This window comes from Bombina bombina, chromosome 9, assembly GCF_027579735.1.
Source record: "Bombina bombina isolate aBomBom1 chromosome 9, aBomBom1.pri, whole genome shotgun sequence".
NCBI classification, from domain to species: Eukaryota; Metazoa; Chordata; class Amphibia; order Anura; family Bombinatoridae; genus Bombina; species Bombina bombina.
In genome coordinates this window covers 12,931,907-12,954,524 of record NC_069507.1, presented here as the reverse complement: position 1 = coordinate 12,954,524, position 22,618 = coordinate 12,931,907, and the positions used below count along the sequence as shown (strand labels likewise).

At 42.3% G+C, this 22,618-nt stretch overlaps 1 protein-coding gene across 1 annotated transcript in view; it reads left to right on the top strand.

Annotated features, from left to right (window-relative positions):
* Window positions 1-22,618, top strand: part of LOC128639754 (uncharacterized) — a 293,450-nt gene that overhangs the window by 58,890 nt on the left and 211,942 nt on the right. Inside the window, exons 6-7 of the mRNA XM_053691880.1 lie at window positions 6,526-6,564; window positions 6,652-6,705. Coding sequence (XP_053547855.1) covers window positions 6,526-6,564; window positions 6,652-6,705 — 93 coding nt within the window. The remainder of the gene's footprint in view (window positions 1-6,525; window positions 6,565-6,651; window positions 6,706-22,618) is intronic.

The following is a 22,618-nucleotide window of genomic DNA, read 5'->3' as shown; positions in this document are numbered from 1 at the left end:
ATGTGTCTGTATCTTATGTCTGTAGGTATAATCAGACCTCATTACGTTATCACACTGTGTACATATACATGTGTCTTTTTCTTATATCTGTAGGTATAATCAGATCTCATTACTGTATCACACTGTGTACATATACATGTGTCTGTATCTTATAGCTGTAGGTATAATCAGATCTCATTACTGTATCACATTGTGTACATATACATGTGTCTGTATCTTATATCTGTAGGTATAATCAGATCTCATTACTGTATCACATTGTGTACATATACATGTCTTTATCTTATATCTGTAGGTATAATCAGATCTCATTACTGTATCACACTGTGTACATATACATGTGTCTTTATCTTATATCTGTAGGTATAATCAGATCTCATTACTGTATCACATTGTGTATATATACATGTGTCTATATCTTATAACTGTAGGTATAATCAGATCTCATTACTGTATCACATTGTGTACATATACATGTGTCTGTATCTTATATCTGTAGGTATAATCAGATATCATTACTGTATCACACTGTGTACATATACGTGTGTCTGTATCTTATATCTGTAGGTATAATCAGATCTCATTACTGTATCACATTGTGTACATATACATGTGTCTGTATCTTATATCTGTAGGTATAATCCGATCTCCTTACTGTATCACATTGTGTACCTAGTGGCCACAAACTGATCCCAATACTTGTATAGAACAATGTGAAATTAACACTTTATTACCCCATCTCCTCCTTACCCCACTGGGAGTGCAATGTCCACTACAAGCTATGTCAACACAGTTTGGCCTTGATGCCAAATCTAAGGATGGTTGGGTATACTATAGTGGAATTACCCTTTTACATCAACCTATATAAGGGTAATTGAAATACTTGTGACAATTCAATACATCCCACCAGGCAGAGTGGACCCCTGGGAAAACCACAGGTGGAAAACACCCTGAGTAAAAATGTCCCTTCAAGATAAAAGTATGTTAAATACTACCAATAGGACCCGACGCCGACACGGAAATCCCCTCACCAGAGGAAATACCACAATCATATTAGTGATCTCAAAACAGTAAATTCATAGTTGCAATGCAAGATCCGAGTATCCTCCGAAAGAGGGCGATATCCAATCGCCATACACATATATATATCATAGTATCCACATCATCAGGCATATGCAAAGCACCAACAGAGCTTGCAATGCTATAAAATTAGTCTGAACCCAAGGTAATTTTTTAGAGATCAAAACTTTTAGAGGGTCTGCACAAAGTTTTACTGCTGCAGTCTACCCTTAGGAAGATGATGTACAACCCTCTTGGCTTATGCTAAAACTGTACCCTATTAGTGTCACATTATACTACCTAACATAAGTAATGGTGCCACCGACAGTGCTGTGACCCCTTTTGTAATGAAAGAGATTGTAACATATGAACTCCCGTACAATGAAAGAATACCCACCATATCATGACACACATCCTTCAGAGGAATAAATTGGAAAAAAAAAAAAAAAAAAAACCTTAGAGAATAATTCTCAAATGATAAATGATTGCACGGACCATTTGTCTAATGTATATATTAAATCCTATAAATTATAGAAATACATTTATATGACAACACATACACATGATTATATCCACCAAAGGAAAGAAAAAATAAAATTATTTTAAAGGCACAGACTACATCATAATTTCCATTTTTTTTTTTTTTAAAACAAACTAGATAATCCCTTACTTATTCCCAAGTTTTGCAAAAAGCCAACTGGAATAAAATGTGTTACCTTTGTGATTATCTTATATCTAAACCTCTGCAGGCAGCTCCCTTATCTCAGTGCTTTGCCAGACATGCAGGTTGGCCACTCATTGCCAACTCCTAAATACCTCCACGGGAGTAAGCGCAATGTTATCTAAATGAAACCCAGTATGTAGGTCTGTCTAACTGTGTCAAACTTTCAAATTGCTCTGAGCCAAGAGGTGGTTCCAATAGTTTATAAAATTAGTTTGAGCCTACTTAGGTTTAGCTTTTCAACATTACCAACAAGGGAAAAAGGCAAATCCAATGATAAACTTCCACTAGAAAGTTGTTTAGAATTTCAAGCCACATCCAAATCAAGAAAATGCAATTATTTTGGCAAAACTGACCCTTAATGAGATTATAAGCAACATACAGCTAACCACCACTAGATGGCAGACAAAACAAATGAAATCTGAGAAAATAAGCAAAACTGTTCTAAGCCCTGAATGCAGAGCAGAGAGTGAAACCAGCACACCATGACAACAAGTAATAAAGTTATACTGACACTGTATATAATATGTATATCCCCTTATTGGCCCAAACCAACATGGAGATAAAACAACAAAAACGAAAAAACTTCCCATCTGAAAGAGAAAACCTCCTGGTAGCATAGGGTAGCATATCCCATAAGGAATATCATCCACCTCCCCTTAATCAGCCACTGTTTTTATTTTACTAACTAAATGCAACAATATATACCCCCCACTGATCCAGCACAGAGCGATATCGCGCCAAAAAGGACCAGCGGCGGGAAGGTTAACCCCCGCCCCTGGATCTCACATAGCAAGTGCTCCCCATACAGTCAAGCACAATAAACCTGAAATATGTCCCATAACATTTAAGACAGCATGCAGCACCATGCCCAATGTAAATAAAATCCCCTACGACACGCACCCACATGCACAAGTATAGCAGCCAAACTAATAAAAGCACTGCAATGGCAGCGAGTGTTTTTTATGGCACCCTGAGAATAAAAGGGGGCATGTATCCCACGTGTCAGTAACCAAACTGTAAGCTAGTGAGTACCAGGCAATCTAAGGGAAAAGAGGGGAGTTCAAGCATACTCCAACTGTAACAACAAGCAGAGCTGCATGAAATCAATTAGGAGCCATTTCTGTCACTGGCCCCTCAGTTAAACTGCTCTGTATCTCCATAAAGGCATATGGTCTGTGCAGCCCTAATGCCCCCAGAGTCACTACTGCAAATACTGGTGTACCTCTATCACATATTCAAACACCCAAAAAATCCTCAGACTGCAAATACCGGTGTACCTCTATCACATATTCAAACACCCAAAAAATCCTCAGACTGCAAATACCGGTGTTCTATGTCCCAGCACTAACAACCCCATGCACGCCACTAACATTCTCTTACCGCTCTCAGTCTGCTGCTCCAAACTAATCCTGTGAGAGACAAGACAGACTCTCTAGTGCTGCAAAGGCTGACACTGCAGATTGCCAGATTCAAGCACGGACCCAGTGCAGGGAAAACCCCCTCCTCATTAGAGACAATAAATACCTCGCATACCAAGTCAGCAGTTGAATGGAAGCAAACTGTCAAATGTCCCCTTATCAGTCAGGCAATAAAGGCAGCAAATACATTAACAGCTGTGCCTGTGAGGGGAATAACAGACAGTCACACTAATCTAAACTCTTCCAAATCAGATACTGTCCCCGAGCTCAAGGAGTGGGATTAACCCCTAATGTGCTTAAACCCTCTACCCATGAAGGATAAGCAATTACCTTAAGGGCTCCAGCTGCAGGGGCAGGACAGACAAGACAAAGCTTCTTGCTGTCATGAAGAAGATGTTTTCTCAACTCCTACAAATATCAATCTGCTGGTTTTCCCGCTCAGCCCACATCTTTAGCACTTTGCCTACAGCTCCTCCTATAGCACCTCCTACCCCATACAGGGCCTCTTCCTCCCCAGGTCAAAGCTCCCTCTATCTATGCTTCGCCCCGCCTCCAGGAGCCACTTTATCTGTGTGTGCACATGTGTTTATATGTGTGTGTATCTGTGTGTTTGTGTGAGTTTATCTGTGTGTGCACATGTGTTTATATGTGTATCGGTGAGTTTGTGTGAGTTTATCTGTGTGTGCACATGTGTTTATATGTGTGTGTATCTGTGTGTTTGTGTGAGTTTATCTGTGTGTGCACATGTGTTTATATGTGTATCGGTGAGTTTGTGTGAGTCTATCTGTGTGTGCACATGTGTTTATATGTGTGTGTATCTGTGTGTTTGTGTGAGTTTATCTGTGTGTGCACATGTGTTTATATGTGTATCGGTGAGTTTGTGTGAGTCTATCTGTGTGTGCACATGTGTTTATATGTGTGTGTATCTGTGTGTTTGTGTGAGTTTATCTGTGTGTGCACATGTGTTTATATGTGTGTGTATCTGTGTGTTTGTGTGAGCTTATCTGTGTGTGCACATGTGTTTATATGTGTGTGTATCTGTGTGTTTGTGTGAGCTTATCTGTGTGTGCACATGTGTTTATATGTGTGTGTATCTGTGTGTTTGTGTGAGTTTATCTGTGTGTGCACATGTGTTTATATGTGTATCTGTGTGTTTGTGTGAGTTTATCTGTGTGTGCACATGTGTTTATATGTGTATCTGTGTGTTTGTGTGAGTTTATCTGTGTGTGCACATGTGTTTATATGTGTATCTGTGTGTTTGTGTGAGTTTATCTGTGTGTGCACATGTGTTTATATGTGTATCGGTGAGTTTGTGTGAGTCTATCTGTGTGTGCACATGTGTTTATATGTGTATCTGTGTGTTTGTGTGAGTTTATCTGTGTGTGCACATGTGTTTATATGTGTATCTGTGTGTTTGTGTGAGTTTATCTGTGTGTGCACATGTGTTTATATGTGTATCGGTGAGTTTGTGTGAGTCTATCTGTGTGTGCACATGTGTTTATATGTGTGTGTATCTGTGTGTTTGTGTGAGTTTATCTGTGTGTGCACATGTGTTTATATGTGTATCTGTGAGTTTGTGTGAGTCTATCTGTGTGTGCATATGTGTTTATATGTGTATCTGTGTGTTTGTGTGAGTTTATCTGTGTGTGCACATGTGTTTATATGTGTATCGGTGAGTTTGTGTGAGTCTATCTGTGTGTGCACATGTGTTTATATGTGTATCGGTGAGTTTGTGTGAGTCTATCTGTGTGTGCACATGTGTTTATATGTGTATCGGTGAGTTTGTGTGAGTCTATCTGTGTGTGCATATGTGTTTATATGTGTATCTGTGTGTTTGTGTGAGTTTATCTGTGTGTGCACATGTGTTTATATGTGTATCGGTGAGTTTGTGTGAGTTTATCTGTGTGTGCACATGTGTTTATATGTGTATCTGTGTGTTTGTGTGAGTTTATCTGTGTGTGCACATATGTTTATATGTGTGAGTTTATCTGTGTGTGCACATGTGTTTATATGTGTGAGTTTATCTGTGCGTGCACATGTGTTTATATGTGTGAGTTTATCTGTGTGTGCACATGTGTTTATATGTGTGTGTATCTGTGTGTTCGTGTGGGTGCTGATATCAACAGCAAGTGAAAGTTTGTGCATAATTCTTAGAGACCCATTTATCAAGCTCCGTATGGTCTAAAGACCGCTGCTCCATAACCCTGTCTGCCTGCTCTGATGAGGCGGACAGGAATCGCCTGAATTCAACCCGATTGAGTACGATCAGGTTGATTGACACCTCCCTGCTGGTGGCCGATTGGCCGCGAGTCTGCAGGGGGCGGCGTTGCACAATGCTGAATACGGAGAGCGTATTGCTCTCCGCATTCAGCGATGTCTGTCGGACCTGATCCACACTGTCGGATCAGGTCCGACAGACATAAGATAATTAGGCCTCTTAGTGTTAAATTGCGACACTGACTGATACAAGGAACTGCTACAACTTTATTGGTGGGCATTGTCTCATAACAACAAATAACTAAAATATATTTTTATATAAATTAAAACATTAAAAATAATGTTATGTACTGACATGGGCGTCCACAGAAAATAAATAATATACCATAAGCATAATAATATCAGTGGCAACATGTGAAGCTGTAACTCATTAGTGTCAATAGACAAAAGTGAGTGCTTATGCTTAGGTATATGCAGAGCTTAACAAATATGATTTCTAAATCTCAAGCTCAAATCATTTTTGGGGCTGTAATATGATGAGTAAATATTTTATTTACAGCACACACACATCACATAGAAAGTCTGTCACTCTCCTGCAAGCACACATTAGCCCCGGACCACATCACAGTCTCTCCCTCCCTGGGTCCCTAACCTACAGCCACACAATGCCACCTTCAGACAAACAGACTGAGCTACAAACAAGGGTGACACAGGTCTTTTGTAATTTACCTAGACACAGGATAAATACTGTAATGGACTGCACATTCATACCGGGCTGGGTGTCACTGAAAAACTCACAGCCCTGGGTAACTATTCATCAGGACTCTCAGACTGCTGCACAGCTCCCAGCAACCGCTGCGAACTGCAAAGCGTATAGAAAAAATTACAAAACAAAAATATTAGCACAATACATAGAAACTCTGGCACTCTCTTGCAAGTGCACAGCTATAATAGTAAGGTTTATTTTAAAACAAATTAAAATTTCGGGGGGGGGGGGGAAGCCCCCCTTGCCCCCCTTGCCCCCCTTGCCCCCTCCTCCAGACGCCCATGTGTACTGACAGGAATACCATGTTGTGATAATGACATTTTTATCCTTTATATCTGTAGAGTCATCAGTGTCCAGTGAATCTGAATTTCTTAGACGCAGTAAGTCTTTACATTTCTGGATTTTTCGCTCTATGTTTCAGATAAAGATCATGTCCTGAACATACGTCTTTACTTTTGTCTCTGCAGATTTGATCTGGCGAGCGGATCACCTGAGATCTCTCCAGCAAACACAGTGTGACGGTATCTGACTGCGTATTTCTTTAGTTAGATAGTACTGTTAGCGCTGTGACAGATACGCACATCCACAACATATAACACAGTCTTTGTGCCCTAGAATGGTTAAAGTGATGGAAATTTTTATGGTTTAATCGCAAGGATTATGTTAATATAGATGATCAGTACCATAGTCGCTAAGTTTACTGTTTTAAATACACCAATATATTTATATAATTTTATTCTTACTTTTTCATTCTGGAATTCGAAATCTCTGCCCCCGTATCCTTCCTTGATTTTTTCACAGTGCGGTAGAGAGCGGTCCTACCTGCTCTTTGCGTATGCATGACGCTCTGCTGATTGAACTAACTCACGCATGCTCAATGATCATCAGTCGGCTCAATTGTAAACAATACAATAGCAATGGGAGCTCGTATGTGCATGTGTTACTTGAATGATGAGAACAATCATGACGTTGCTAACACATTAGTAAAAAATATTTTTTTTACCCCCCCCCGAAAGCAAACACGCCAAAATGCCACAATTGAAAAATGAATGAAACTCATAGTAATTTTTGTAGTTAGATCGATTGCCGATATAAACAACGTTGTTGAATTTACCATCACTTTAAATTATAGGGACGCTGTGCTCAAATGTTATTTATATGAAAAAATAGTACTTGAAAGCTTTTAAATAAATTATATATAAATAAGTCAATAGAGTTATATTTCCTTCCAATGTTCATTCGCTGATACAAAATTCTTATTGAAGCTCATTGGCTGATACAAACTTCCTACTAATGCTCTTTGGCTGATAGGCACTAGCTATTAAATCTCATTGGCTGATAGGTACTTCCTATTGAAGCTCATTGGCTGATACATACTTCCTACTTCCTACTAATGCTCATTGACGGATACATACTTCCTATTGAAGCTCATTGGCTGATACATACTTCCTACTTCCTACTAATGCTCATTGAGGGATACATACTTCCTATAGAAGCTCATTGGCTGATACATACTTCCTATTGAAGCTCATTGGCTGATACATAATTCCTATTGAAGCTCCTTGGCTGATACATACTTCCTACTAATGCTCATTGGTGGATACATACTTCCTATTAAAGCTCATTGACTGTTACATACTTCCTACTAATGCTCATTGGCTGATAGGCACTAGCTACTAATGCTCATTGGCTGATAGGCACTAGCTACTAATGCTAATTGGCTGATAGGCACTAGCTACTAATGCTTATTGGCTGATAGTCACTAGCTACTAATGCTCATTGGCTGATAGTCACTAGCTACTAATGCTAATTGGCTGATAGTCACTAGCTACTAATGCTAATTGGCTGATAGGCACTAGCTACTAATGCTTATTGGCTGATAGTCACTAGCTACTAATGATCATTGGCTGATAGTCACTAGCTACTAATGCTCATTGGCTGATAAGCACTAGCTACTAATGCTCATTGGCATATAGGCACTAGCTACTAATGTTCATTGGCTGATAGGCACTAGCTACTAATGTTCATTGGCTGATAGGCACTAGCTACTAATGCTCATTAGCTGATATGCACTAGCTACTAATGCTCATTAACTGATAGGCACTAGCTACCAATGCTCATTAGCTGATAGGCACTAGCTACCAATGCTCATTAGCTGATAGGCACTAGCTACTAATGTTCATTGGCTGATAGGCACTAGCTACTAATGCTCATTGGCTGATAGGCACTAGCTACTAACGCTCACTGGCTGATAGGCACTAGCTACTAATGCTCATTGGCTGATAGGCATTAGCTACTTATGCTCATTGGCTGATAGGCACTAGCTACTAAGGCTCACTGGCTTATAGGATCTAGCTACTAATGCTCATTGGTTTATAGGCACTAGCTACTAATGCTCACTGGCCAATAGGCACTAGCTACTAATGCTCATTAGCTGATAGGCACTAGCTACTAACACTCACTGGCAAATAGGCACTAGCTACTAATGCTCACTGGCTGATATGCACTAGCTACTAATGCTCACTAGCTGATAGGCACTAGCTACTAATGCTCACTGGCTGATAGGCACTAGCTACTAATGCTCACTGGAGGATAGGCACTAGCTACTAATGCTCACTGGCTGATAGGCACTAGCTACTAACGCTCACTGGCTGATAGGCACTGGCTACTAACGCTCACTGGCTGATAGGCACTAGCTACTAATGCTCATTGGCTGATAGGCACTAGCTACTAATGCACATTGGCTGATAGGCTCTAGCTACTAACGCTCATTGGTTGATAGGCAGTAGCTACTAATGCTCACTAGGCGATAGGCACTAGCTACTAATGCTCACTGACTGATAGGCACTATCTACTAACGCTCACTGGACGATAGGTACTAGCTACTAATGCTCACTGGCTGATAGGCACTAGCTACTAACACTCACTGGCTGATAGGCACTAGCTACTAATGTTCATTGGCTGATAGGCACTAGCTACTAATGCTCATTGACTGATAGGCCCTAGCTACTTATGCTCATTGGCTGATAGGCACTAGCTACTTATGCTCATTGGCTGATAGGCACTAGCTACTAATGCTCATTGGCTGATAGGCACTAGCTACTAATGCTCATTGACTGATAGGCACTAGCTACTAACGTTCACTGGCTGATAGGCACTAGCTACTAACACTCACTGGCTGATAGGCACTAGCTACTAATGTTCATTGGCTGATAGGCACTAGCTACTAATGCTCATTGACTGATAGGCCCTAGCTACTTATGCTCCTTGGCTGATAGGCACTAGCTACTTATGCTCATTGGCTGATAGGCACTAGCTACTAATGCTCATTGGCTGATAGGCACTAGCTACTAATGCTCATTGACTGATAGGCACTAGCTACTAACGCTCATTGGCTGATAGGCACTAGCTACTAATGCTCATTGACTGATAGGCACTAGCTACTAACGCTCATTGGCTGATAGGCACTAGCTACTAATGCTCATTGGCTGATAGGCACTAGCTACTAACGCTCATTGGCTGATAGGCACTAGCTACTAATGCTCATTGACTGATAGGCACTAGCTACTAACGCTCATTGGCTGATAGGCACTAGCTACTAATGCTCATTGACTGATAGGCACTAGCTACTTATGCTCATTGGCTGATAGGCACTAGCTACTAATGCTCATTGGCTGATAGGCACTAGCTACTAATGCTCATTGACTTATAGGCACTAGCTACTAACGCTTATTGGCTGATAGGCACTAGCTACTAACGCTCTTTGGCTGATAGGCACTAGCTACTAATGCTCATTGACTGATAAGCACTAGCTACTTATGCTCATTGGCTGATAGGCACTAGCTACTAATGCTCATTGGCTGATAGGCACTAGCTACTAATGCTCATTGACTGATAGGCACTAGCTACTAATGCTCACTGGCCGATAGACACTAGCTACTAATGCTTATTGGCTGATAGGCACTAGCTACTAATGCTCACTGGATAATAGGCACTAGCTACTAACGCTCACTGGCTGATAGGCACTAGCTATAATGCTCATTGGCTGATAGGCACTAGCTACTAATGCTCACTGGCTGATAGGCTCTAGCTACTAATGCTCATTGACTGATAGGCACTAGCTACTAACACTCATTGGCTGATAGGCACTAGCTACTAATGCTCATTGACTGATAGGCACTAGCTACTAACGCTCATTGGCTGATAGGCACTAGCTACTAATGCTCATTGACTGATAGGCACTAGCTACTTATGCTCATTGGCTGATAGGCACTAGCTACTAATGCTCATTGGCTGATAGGCACTAGCTACTAATGCTCATTGACTTATAGGCACTAGCTACTAACGCTCTTTGGCTGATAGGCACTAGCTACTAATGCTCATTGACTGATAGGCACTAGCTACTAATGCTCATTGACTGATAGGCACTAGCTACTTATGCTCATTGGCTAATAGGCACTAGCTACTAATGCTTATTGGCTGATAGGCACTAGCTACTAATGCTCATTGACTGATAGGCACTAGCTACTAATGCTCACTGGCCGATAGACACTAGCTACTAATGCTTATTGGCTGATAGGTACTAGCTACTAATGCTCACTGGCTGATAGGCACTAGCTACTAATGCTCATTGACTGATAGGCACTAGCTACTAACGCTCATTGGCTTATAGGCACTAGCTACTAATGCTCATTGACTGATAGGCACTAGCTACTAACGCTCATTGGCTGATAGGCACTAGCTACTAACGCTCATTGGCTGATAGGCACTAGCTACTAATGCTCATTGACTGATAGGCACTAGCTACTTATGCTCATTGGCTGATAGGCACTAGCTACTAATGCTCATTGGCTGATAGGCACTAGCTACTAATGCTCATTGACTTATAGGCACTAGCTACTAACGCTCTTTGGCTGATAGGCACTAGCTACTAATGCTCATTGACTGATAGGCACTAGCTACTAATGCTCATTGACTGATAGGCACTAGCTACTTATGCTCATTGGCTAATAGGCACTAGCTACTAATGCTTATTGGCTGATAGGCACTAGCTACTAATGCTCATTGACTGATAGGCACTAGCTACTAATGCTCACTGGCCGATAGACACTAGCTACTAATGCTTATTGGCTGATAGGTACTAGCTACTAATGCTCACTGGCTGATAGGCACTAGCTACTAACGCTCACTGGCTGATAGGCACTAGCTACTAATGCTCATTGGCTGATAAGCATTAGCTACTAATGCTCATTGGCCGATAGACACTAGCTACTAACGCTCACTGGCTGATAGGCTCTAGCTACTAATGCTCATTGGTTGATAGGCACTAGCTACTAATGCTCACTAGCCGATCAGCACTAGCTACTAATGCTTATTGGCTGATAGGCACAAGCTACTAATGCTCACTGGATAATAGGCACTAGCTACTAACGCTCACTGACTGATAGGCACTAGCTACAAATGTTCATTGGCTTATAGGCTCTAGCTACTAATGCTCATTGGTTGATAGGGACTAGCTACTAATGCTCACTGGCCGATAGGCACTAGCTACTAATGCTCACTGGCTGATAGGCACTAGCTACTAACGCTCACTGGCTGATAGGCAATAGCTACTAATGCTCATTGGCTGATAAGAACTAGCTACTAATGCATATTGGCTGATAGGCACTAGCTACTAATGTTCATTGACTGATAGGCACTAGCTACTTATGCATATTGGCTGATAGGCACTAGCTACTAATGTTCTTTGACTGATAGCCACTAGCTACTAATGCTCATTGGCTGATAGGCACTAGCTAATAACGCTCATTGTATGATAGGCACTAGCTACTAATGCTGATTGGCTGATAGGCATTAGCTACTATTGCTCATTGGCTAATAAGCACTAGCTACTAATGCTCATTGGCTGATAGGCACTAGCTACTAAAGCTCATTGGCTAATAAGCACTAGCTACTAATGCTCATTGGCTGATAAACACTAGCTACTAATGCTCATTGGCTGATAGGACCTAGGTACTCATGCTCATTGGCTGATTGGCACTAGCTACTAATGCTCATTGGCTAATAGACACTAGCTACTAATGCTCATTGGCTAAAAGGCACTTGCTACTAATGCTCATTGGCTGATAGGCACTAGCTAATAACGCTCATTGTATGATAGGCACTAGCTGCTAATGCTGATTGGCTGATAGGCATTAGCTACTATTGCTCATTGGCTAATAAGCACTAGCTACTAATGCTCATTGGCTGATAGGCACTAGCTACTAAAGCTCATTGGCTAATAAGCACTAGCTACTAATGCTCATTGGCTGATAAGCACTAGCTACTAATGCTCATTGGCTGATAGGTACTAGCTACTCATGCTCATTATCTGATTGGCACTAGCTACTCATGCTCATTGGCTAATAGACACTAGCTACTAATGCTCATTGGCTAAAAGGCACTAGTTACTAATGCTCATTGGCTGATAGGCACTAGCTACTAATGCTCATTAGCTGATATGCACTAGCTACTAATGCTCATTGGCTGATAGGCACTAGCTACTAATGCTCATTGGCTGATATGCACTAGCTACTAATGCTCATTGGCTGATAGGAACTAGCTACTAATGCATATTGGCTGATAGGCACTAGCTACTAATACTTATTAGCTGATAGGCACTAGCTACTAACGCTCACTGGCTGATAGGCACTAGCTACTAATGCTCACTGGCTGATAGGCAATAGCTACTAATGCTCATTGGCTGATAGGAACTAGCTACTAATGCATATTGGCTGATAGGCACTAGCTACTAATGCTCATTGGCTGATAGGCACTAGCTACTAATGCTCATTGGCTGATATGCACTAGCTACTAATGCTCATTGGCTGATAGGCACTAGCTACTAAAGCTCATTGGCTGATAGGCACTAGTCTACTAACGCTCATTGGCTGATAGGCACTAGCTACTAATACTTATTAGCTGATATGCACTAGCTACTAACACTCACTTGCTGATAGGCACTAGCTACTAATGCTCATTGGCTGATAGGCACTAGCTACTAACGCTCACTGGCTGATAGGCACTAGCTACTAATGCTCACTGGCTGATAGGCAATAGCTACTAATGCTCATTGGCTGATAGGAACTAGCTACTAATGCATATTGGCTGATAGGCACTAGCTACTAATGCTCGTTAACTGATAGGCACTAGCTACTAATGTTCATTGGCTGATAGGCACTAGCTACTTATGCTAATTGGCTGATAGACACTAGCTACTAATGCTCATTGACTGATAGGCACTAGCTACTTATGCTCACTGGCTGATAGGCACTGGCTACTAATGCTCACTGGCTGATAGGCACTGGCTACTAATGCTCATTGGCTGATAGGCACTAGCTACTAATGCTCATTGGCTGATAGGCACTAGCTACTAAAGCTCATTGGCTGATAGGCACTAGCTACTAACGCTCATTGGCTGATAGGCACTAGCTACTAATGCTTATTAGCTGATATGCACTAGCTACTAACGCTCACTGGCTGATAGGCACTAGCTACTAATGCTCACTGGCTGATAGGCAATAGCTACTAATGCTCATTGGCTGATAGGAACTAGCTACTAATGCATATTGGCTTATAGGCAGTAGCTACTAATGCTCATTAGCTGATATGCACTAGCTACTAATGCTCATTAACTGATATGCACTAGCTACTAATGCTCATTAACTGATAGGCACTAGCTACTAATGCTCATTAACTGATAGGCACTAGCTACTAATGCTCATTAGCTGATATGCACTAGCTACTAATGCTCATTGGCTGATAGGCACTAGCTACTAATGCTCATTGGCTGATATGCACTAGCTACTAATGCTCATTGGCTGATAGGCACTAGCTACTAAAGCTCATTGGCTGATAGGCACTAGCTACTAATACTCATTGTCTGATGGGCACTAGCTACTAATGCTTATTAGCTGATATGCACTAGCTACTAACGCTCACTGGCTGATAGGCACTAGCTACTAATGCTCACTGGACGATAGGCACTAGCTACTAATGCTCACTGGCTGATAGGCACTAGCTACTAACGCTCACTGGCTGGTAGGCACTAGCTACTAACGCTCACTGGCTGATAGGCACTAGCTACTAATGCTCACTGGCATATAGGCACTAGCTACTAATGTTCATTGGCTGATAGGCACTAGCTACTAATGTTCATTGGCTGATAGGCACTAGCTACTAATGCTCATTAGCTGATATGCACTAGCTACTAATGCTCATTAACTGATAGGCACTAGCTACCAATGCTCATTAGCTGATAGGCACTAGCTACCAATGCTCATTAGCTGATAGGCACTAGCTACTAATGTTCATTGGCTGATAGGCACTAGCTACTAATGCTCATTGGCTGATAGGCACTAGCTACTAACGCTCACTGGCTGATAGGCACTAGCTACTAATGCTCATTGGCTGATAGGCATTAGCTACTTATGCTCATTGGCTGATAGGCACTAGCTACTAATGCTCACTGGCCAATAGGCACTAGCTACTAATGCTCATTAGCTGATAGGCACTAGCTACTAACACTCACTGGCAAATAGGCACTAGCTACTAATGCTCACTGGCTGATATGCACTAGCTACTAATGCTCACTAGCTGATAGGCACTAGCTACTAATGCTCACTGGCTGATAGGCACTAGCTACTAATGCTCACTGGAGGATAGGCACTAGCTACTAATGCTCACTGGCTGATAGGCACTAGCTACTAACGCTCACTGGCTGATAGGCACTGGCTACTAACGCTCACTGGCTGATAGGCACTAGCTACTAATGCTCATTGGCTGATAGGCACTAGCTACTAATGCACATTGGCTGATAGGCTCTAGCTACTAACGCTCATTGGTTGATAGGCAGTAGCTACTAATGCTCACTAGGCGATAGGCACTAGCTACTAATGCTCACTGACTGATAGGCACTATCTACTAACGCTCACTGGACGATAGGTACTAGCTACTAATGCTCACTGGCTGATAGGCACTAGCTACTAACACTCACTGGCTGATAGGCACTAGCTACTAATGTTCATTGGCTGATAGGCACTAGCTACTAATGCTCATTGACTGAAAGGCCCTAGCTACTTATGCTCATTGGCTGATAGGCACTAGCTACTTATGCTCATTGGCTGATAGGCACTAGCTACTAATGCTCATTGGCTGATAGGCACTAGCTACTAATGCTCATTGACTGATAGGCACTAGCTACTAACGTTCACTGGCTGATAGGCACTAGCTACTAACACTCACTGGCTGATAGGCACTAGCTACTAATGTTCATTGGCTGATAGGCACTAGCTACTAATGCTCATTGACTGATAGGCCCTAGCTACTTATGCTCCTTGGCTGATAGGCACTAGCTACTTATGCTCATTGGCTGATAGGCACTAGCTACTAATGCTCATTGGCTGATAGGCACTAGCTACTAATGCTCATTGACTGATAGGCACTAGCTACTAACGCTCATTGGCTGATAGGCACTAGCTACTAATGCTCATTGACTGATAGGCACTAGCTACTAACGCTCATTGGCTGATAGGCACTAGCTACTAATGCTCATTGGCTGATAGGCACTAGCTACTAACGCTCATTGGCTGATAGGCACTAGCTACTAATGCTCATTGACTGATAGGCACTAGCTACTAACGCTCATTGGCTGATAGGCACTAGCTACTAATGCTCATTGACTGATAGGCACTAGCTACTTATGCTCATTGGCTGATAGGCACTAGCTACTAATGCTCATTGGCTGATAGGCACTAGCTACTAATGCTCATTGACTTATAGGCACTAGCTACTAACGCTTATTGGCTGATAGGCACTAGCTACTAACGCTCTTTGGCTGATAGGCACTAGCTACTAATGCTCATTGACTGATAAGCACTAGCTACTTATGCTCATTGGCTGATAGGCACTAGCTACTAATGCTCATTGGCTGATAGGCACTAGCTACTAATGCTCATTGACTGATAGGCACTAGCTACTAATGCTCACTGGCCGATAGACACTAGCTACTAATGCTTATTGGCTGATAGGCACTAGCTACTAATGCTCACTGGATAATAGGCACTAGCTACTAACGCTCACTGGCTGATAGGCACTAGCTATAATGCTCATTGGCTGATAGGCACTAGCTACTAATGCTCACTGGCTGATAGGCTCTAGCTACTAATGCTCATTGACTGATAGGCACTAGCTACTAACACTCATTGGCTGATAGGCACTAGCTACTAATGCTCATTGACTGATAGGCACTAGCTACTAACGCTCATTGGCTGATAGGCACTAGCTACTAATGCTCATTGACTGATAGGCACTAGCTACTTATGCTCATTGGCTGATAGGCACTAGCTACTAATGCTCATTGGCTGATAGGCACTAGCTACTAATGCTCATTGACTTATAGGCACTAGCTACTAACGCTCTTTGGCTGATAGGCACTAGCTACTAATGCTCATTGACTGATAGGCACTAGCTACTAATGCTCATTGACTGATAGGCACTAGCTACTTATGCTCATTGGCTAATAGGCACTAGCTACTAATGCTTATTGGCTGATAGGCACTAGCTACTAATGCTCATTGACTGATAGGCACTAGCTACTAATGCTCACTGGCCGATAGACACTAGCTACTAATGCTTATTGGCTGATAGGTACTAGCTACTAATGCTCACTGGCTGATAGGCACTAGCTACTAATGCTCATTGACTGATAGGCACTAGCTACTAACGCTCATTGGCTTATAGGCACTAGCTACTAATGCTCATTGACTGATAGGCACTAGCTACTAACGCTCATTGGCTGATAGGCACTAGCTACTAACGCTCATTGGCTGATAGGCACTAGCTACTAATGCTCATTGACTGATAGGCACTAGCTACTTATGCTCATTGGCTGATAGGCACTAGCTACTAATGCTCATTGGCTGATAGGCACTAGCTACTAATGCTCATTGACTTATAGGCACTAGCTACTAACGCTCTTTGGCTGATAGGCACTAGCTACTAATGCTCATTGACTGATAGGCACTAGCTACTAATGCTCATTGACTGATAGGCACTAGCTACTTATGCTCATTGGCTAATAGGCACTAGCTACTAATGCTTATTGGCTGATAGGCACTAGCTACTAATGCTCATTGACTGATAGGCACTAGCTACTAATGCTCACTGGCCGATAGACACTAGCTACTAATGCTTATTGGCTGATAGGTACTAGCTACTAATGCTCACTGGCTGATAGGCACTAGCTACTAACGCTCACTGGCTGATAGGCACTAGCTACTAATGCTCATTGGCTGATAAGCATTAGCTACTAATGCTCATTGGCCGATAGACACTAGCTACTAACGCTCACTGGCTGATAGGCTCTAGCTACTAATGCTCATTGGTTGATAGGCACTAGCTACTAATGCTCACTAGCCGATCAGCACTAGCTACTAATGCTTATTGGCTGATAGGCACAAGCTACTAATGCTCACTGGATAATAGGCACTAGCTACTAACGCTCACTGACTGATAGGCACTAGCTACAAATGTTCATTGGCTTATAGGCTCTAGCTACTAATGCTCATTGGTTGATAGGGACTAGCTACTAATGCTCACTGGCCGATAGGCACTAGCTACTAATGCTCACTGGCTGATAGGCACTAGCTACTAACGCTCACTGGCTGATAGGCAATAGCTACTAATGCTCATTGGCTGATAAGAACTAGCTACTAATGCATATTGGCTGATAGGCACTAGCTACTAATGTTCATTGACTGATAGGCACTAGCTACTTATGCATATTGGCTGATAGGCACTAGCTACTAATGTTCTTTGACTGATAGCCACTAGCTACTAATGCTCATTGGCTGATAGGCACTAGCTAATAACGCTCATTGTATGATAGGCACTAGCTACTAATGCTGATTGGCTGATAGGCATTAGCTACTATTGCTCATTGGCTAATAAGCACTAGCTACTAATGCTCATTGGCTGATAGGCACTAGCTACTAAAGCTCATTGGCTAATAAGCACTAGCTACTAATGCTCATTGGCTGATAAACACTAGCTACTAATGCTCATTGGCTGATAGGACCTAGGTACTCATGCTCATTGGCTGATTGGCACTAGCTACTAATGCTCATTGGCTAATAGACACTAGCTACTAATGCTCATTGGCTAAAAGGCACTTGCTACTAATGCTCATTGGCTGATAGGCACTAGCTAATAACGCTCATTGTATGATAGGCACTAGCTACTAATGCTGATTGGCTGATAGGCATTAGCTACTATTGCTCATTGGCTAATAAGCACTAGCTACTAATGCTCATTGGCTGATAGGCACTAGCTACTAAAGCTCATTGGCTAATAAGCACTAGCTACTAATGCTCATTGGCTGATAAGCACTAGCTACTAATGCTCATTGGCTGATAGGTACTAGCTACTCATGCTCATTATCTGATTGGCACTAGCTACTCATGCTCATTGGCTAATAGACACTAGCTACTAATGCTCATTGGCTAAAAGGCACTAGTTACTAATGCTCATTGGCTGATAGGCACTAGCTACTAATGCTCATTAGCTGATATGCACTAGCTACTAATGCTCATTGGCTGATAGGCACTAGCTACTAATGCTCATTGGCTGATATGCACTAGCTACTAATGCTCATTGGCTGATAGGAACTAGCTACTAATGCATATTGGCTGATAGGCACTAGCTACTAATACTTATTAGCTGATAGGCACTAGCTACTAACGCTCACTGGCTGATAGGCACTAGCTACTAATGCTCACTGGCTGATAGGCAATAGCTACTAATGCTCATTGGCTGATAGGAACTAGCTACTAATGCATATTGGCTGATAGGCACTAGCTACTAATGCTCATTGGCTGATAGGCACTAGCTACTAATGCTCATTGGCTGATATGCACTAGCTACTAATGCTCATTGGCTGATAGGCACTAGCTACTAAAGCTCATTGGCTGATAGGCACTAGTCTACTAACGCTCATTGGCTGATAGGCACTAGCTACTAATACTTATTAGCTGATATGCACTAGCTACTAACACTCACTTGCTGATAGGCACTAGCTACTAATGCTCACTGGCTGATAGGCACTAGCTACTAACGCTCACTGGCTGATAGGCACTAGCTACTAATGCTCACTGGCTGATAGGCAATAGCTACTAATGCTCATTGGCTGATAGGAACTAGCTACTAATGCATATTGGCTGATAGGCACTAGCTACTAATGCTCGTTAACTGATAGGCACTAGCTACTAATGTTCATTGGCTGATAGGCACTAGCTACTTATGCTAATTGGCTGATAGACACTAGCTACTAATGCTCATTGACTGATAGGCACTAGCTACTTATGCTCACTGGCTGATAGGCACTGGCTACTAATGCTCACTGGCTGATAGGCACTGGCTACTAATGCTCATTGGCTGATAGGCACTAGCTACTAATGCTCATTGGCTGATAGGCACTAGCTACTAAAGCTCATTGGCTGATAGGCACTAGCTACTAACGCTCATTGGCTGATAGGCACTAGCTACTAATGCTTATTAGCTGATATGCACTAGCTACTAACGCTCACTGGCTGATAGGCACTAGCTACTAATGCTCACTGGCTGATAGGCAATAGCTACTAATGCTCATTGGCTGATAGGAACTAGCTACTAATGCATATTGGCTTATAGGCAGTAGCTACTAATGCTCATTAGCTGATATGCACTAGCTACTAATGCTCATTAACTGATATGCACTAGCTACTAATGCTCATTAACTGATAGGCACTAGCTACTAATGCTCATTAACTGATAGGCACTAGCTACTAATGCTCATTAGCTGATATGCACTAGCTACTAATGCTCATTGGCTGATAGGCACTAGCTACTAATGCTCATTGGCTGATATGCACTAGCTACTAATGCTCATTGGCTGATAGGCACTAGCTACTAAAGCTCATTGGCTGATAGGCACTAGCTACTAATACTCATTGTCTGATGGGCACTAGCTACTAATGCTTATTAGCTGATATGCACTAGCTACTAACGCTCACTGGCTGATAGGCACTAGCTACTAATGCTCACTGGACGATAGGCACTAGCTACTAATGCTCACTGGCTGATAGGCACTAGCTACTAACGCTCACTGGCTGGTAGGCACTAGCTACTAACGCTCACTGGCTGATAGGCACTAGCTACTAATGCTCACTGGCTGATAGGCAATAGCTACTAATGCTCATTGGCTGATAAGAACTAGCTACTAATGCATATTGGCTGATAGGCACTAGCTACTAATGCTCGTTAACTGATAGGCACTAGCTACTAATGTTCATTGGCTGATAGGCACTAGCTGCTTATGCTCATTGGCTGATAGACACTAGCTACTAATGCTCATTGACTGATAGGCACTAGCTACTTATGCTCACTGGCTGATAGGCACTGGCTACTAATGCTCACTGGCTAATAGGCACTGGCTACTAATGCTCATTGGCTGATAGGCACCAGCTACTAATGCTCATTAGCTGATAGGCACTAGCTACTAATGCTCATTAGCTGATATGCACTAGCTACTAATGCTCATTGGCTGATAGGCACTAGCTACTAAGGCTCATTGGCTGATAGGCACTAGCTACTAATGCTCATTAACTTATAGGCACTAGCTACTAATGTTCATTGACTGATAGGCACTAGCTACTAATGCTCATTAGCTGATAGGCACTAGCTACTAATGCACATTAACTGATAGGCACCAGCTACTAACGCTCATTGGTCAATAGGCACTAGCTACTAATGTTCATTGGCCGATAGGCACTAGCTACTAATGCTTATTAACTGATAGGCACTAGCTACTAATGCTCATTAACTGATAGGCACTAGCTACTAATGCTCATTGGCCGATAGGCACTAGCTACTAATGCTCATTAACTGATAGGCACTAGCTACTAATGCTCATTGGCCGATAGGCACTAGCTACTTATGCTCATTAACTGATAGGCACTAGCTACTAATGCTCATTAGCTGACAGGCACTAGCTACTAATGCTCATTAGCTGATAGGCACTAGCTACTAATGCTCATTAACTGATAGGCACTAGCTACTAACACTCATTGGCCGATAGGCACTAGCTACTAATGCTCATTGGCTGATAGGCACTAGCTACTAATGCTCATTAACTGATAGGCACTAGCTACTAACACTCATTGGCCGATAGGCACTAGCTACTAATGCTCATTGGCTGATAGGCACTAGCTACTAATGCTCATTAACTTATAGGCACTAGCTACTAATGTTCATTGACTGATAGGCACTAGCTACTAATGCTCATTAGCTGATAGGCACTAGCTACTAATGCGCATTAACTGATAGGCACTAGCTACTAATGCTCATTAGCTGATATGCACTAGCTACTAATGCTCATTGGCTGATAGACACTAGCTACTAATGCTCATTGACTGATAGGCACTAGCTACTTATGCTCACTGGCTGATAGGCACTGGCTACTAATGCTCACTGGCTAATAGGCACTGGCTACTAATGCTCATTGGCTGATAGGCACCAGCTACTAATGCTCATTAGCTGATAGGCACTAGCTACTAATGCTCATTAGCTGATATGCACTAGCTACTAATGCTCATTGGCTGATAGGCACTAGCTACTAAGGCTCATTGGCTGATAGGCACTAGCTACTAATGCTCATTAACTTATAGGCACTAGCTACTAATGTTCATTGACTGATAGGCACTAGCTACTAATGCTCATTAACTGATAGGCACTAGCTACTAATGCTCATTAACTGATAGGCACTAGCTACTAATGCTCATTGACTGATAGGCACTAGCTACTAATGCTCATTAGCTGATAGGCACTAGCTACTAATGCGCATTAACTGATAGGCACTAGCTACTAACGCTCATTGGCCAATAGGCACTAGCTACTAATGTTCATTGGCCGATAGGCACTAGCTACTAATGCTTATTAACTGATAGGCACTAGCTACTAATGCTCATTAACTGATAGGCACTAGCTACTAATGCTCATTGGCCGATAGGCACTAGCTACTAATGCTCATTAACTGATAGGCACTAGCTACTAATGATCATTGGCCGATAGGCACTAGCTACTTATGCTCATTAACTGATAGGCACTAGCTACTAATGCTCATTAGCTGACAGGCACTAGCTACTAATGCTCATTAGCTGATAGGCACTAGCTACTAATGCTCATTAACTGATAGGCACTAGCTACTAATGCTCATTGGCTGATAGGCACTAGCTACTAATGCTCATTAACTGATAGGCACTAGCTACTAACACTCATTGGCCGATAGGCACTAGCTACTAATGCTCATTGGCTGATAGGCACTAGCTACTAATGCTCATTAACTTATAGGCACTAGCTACT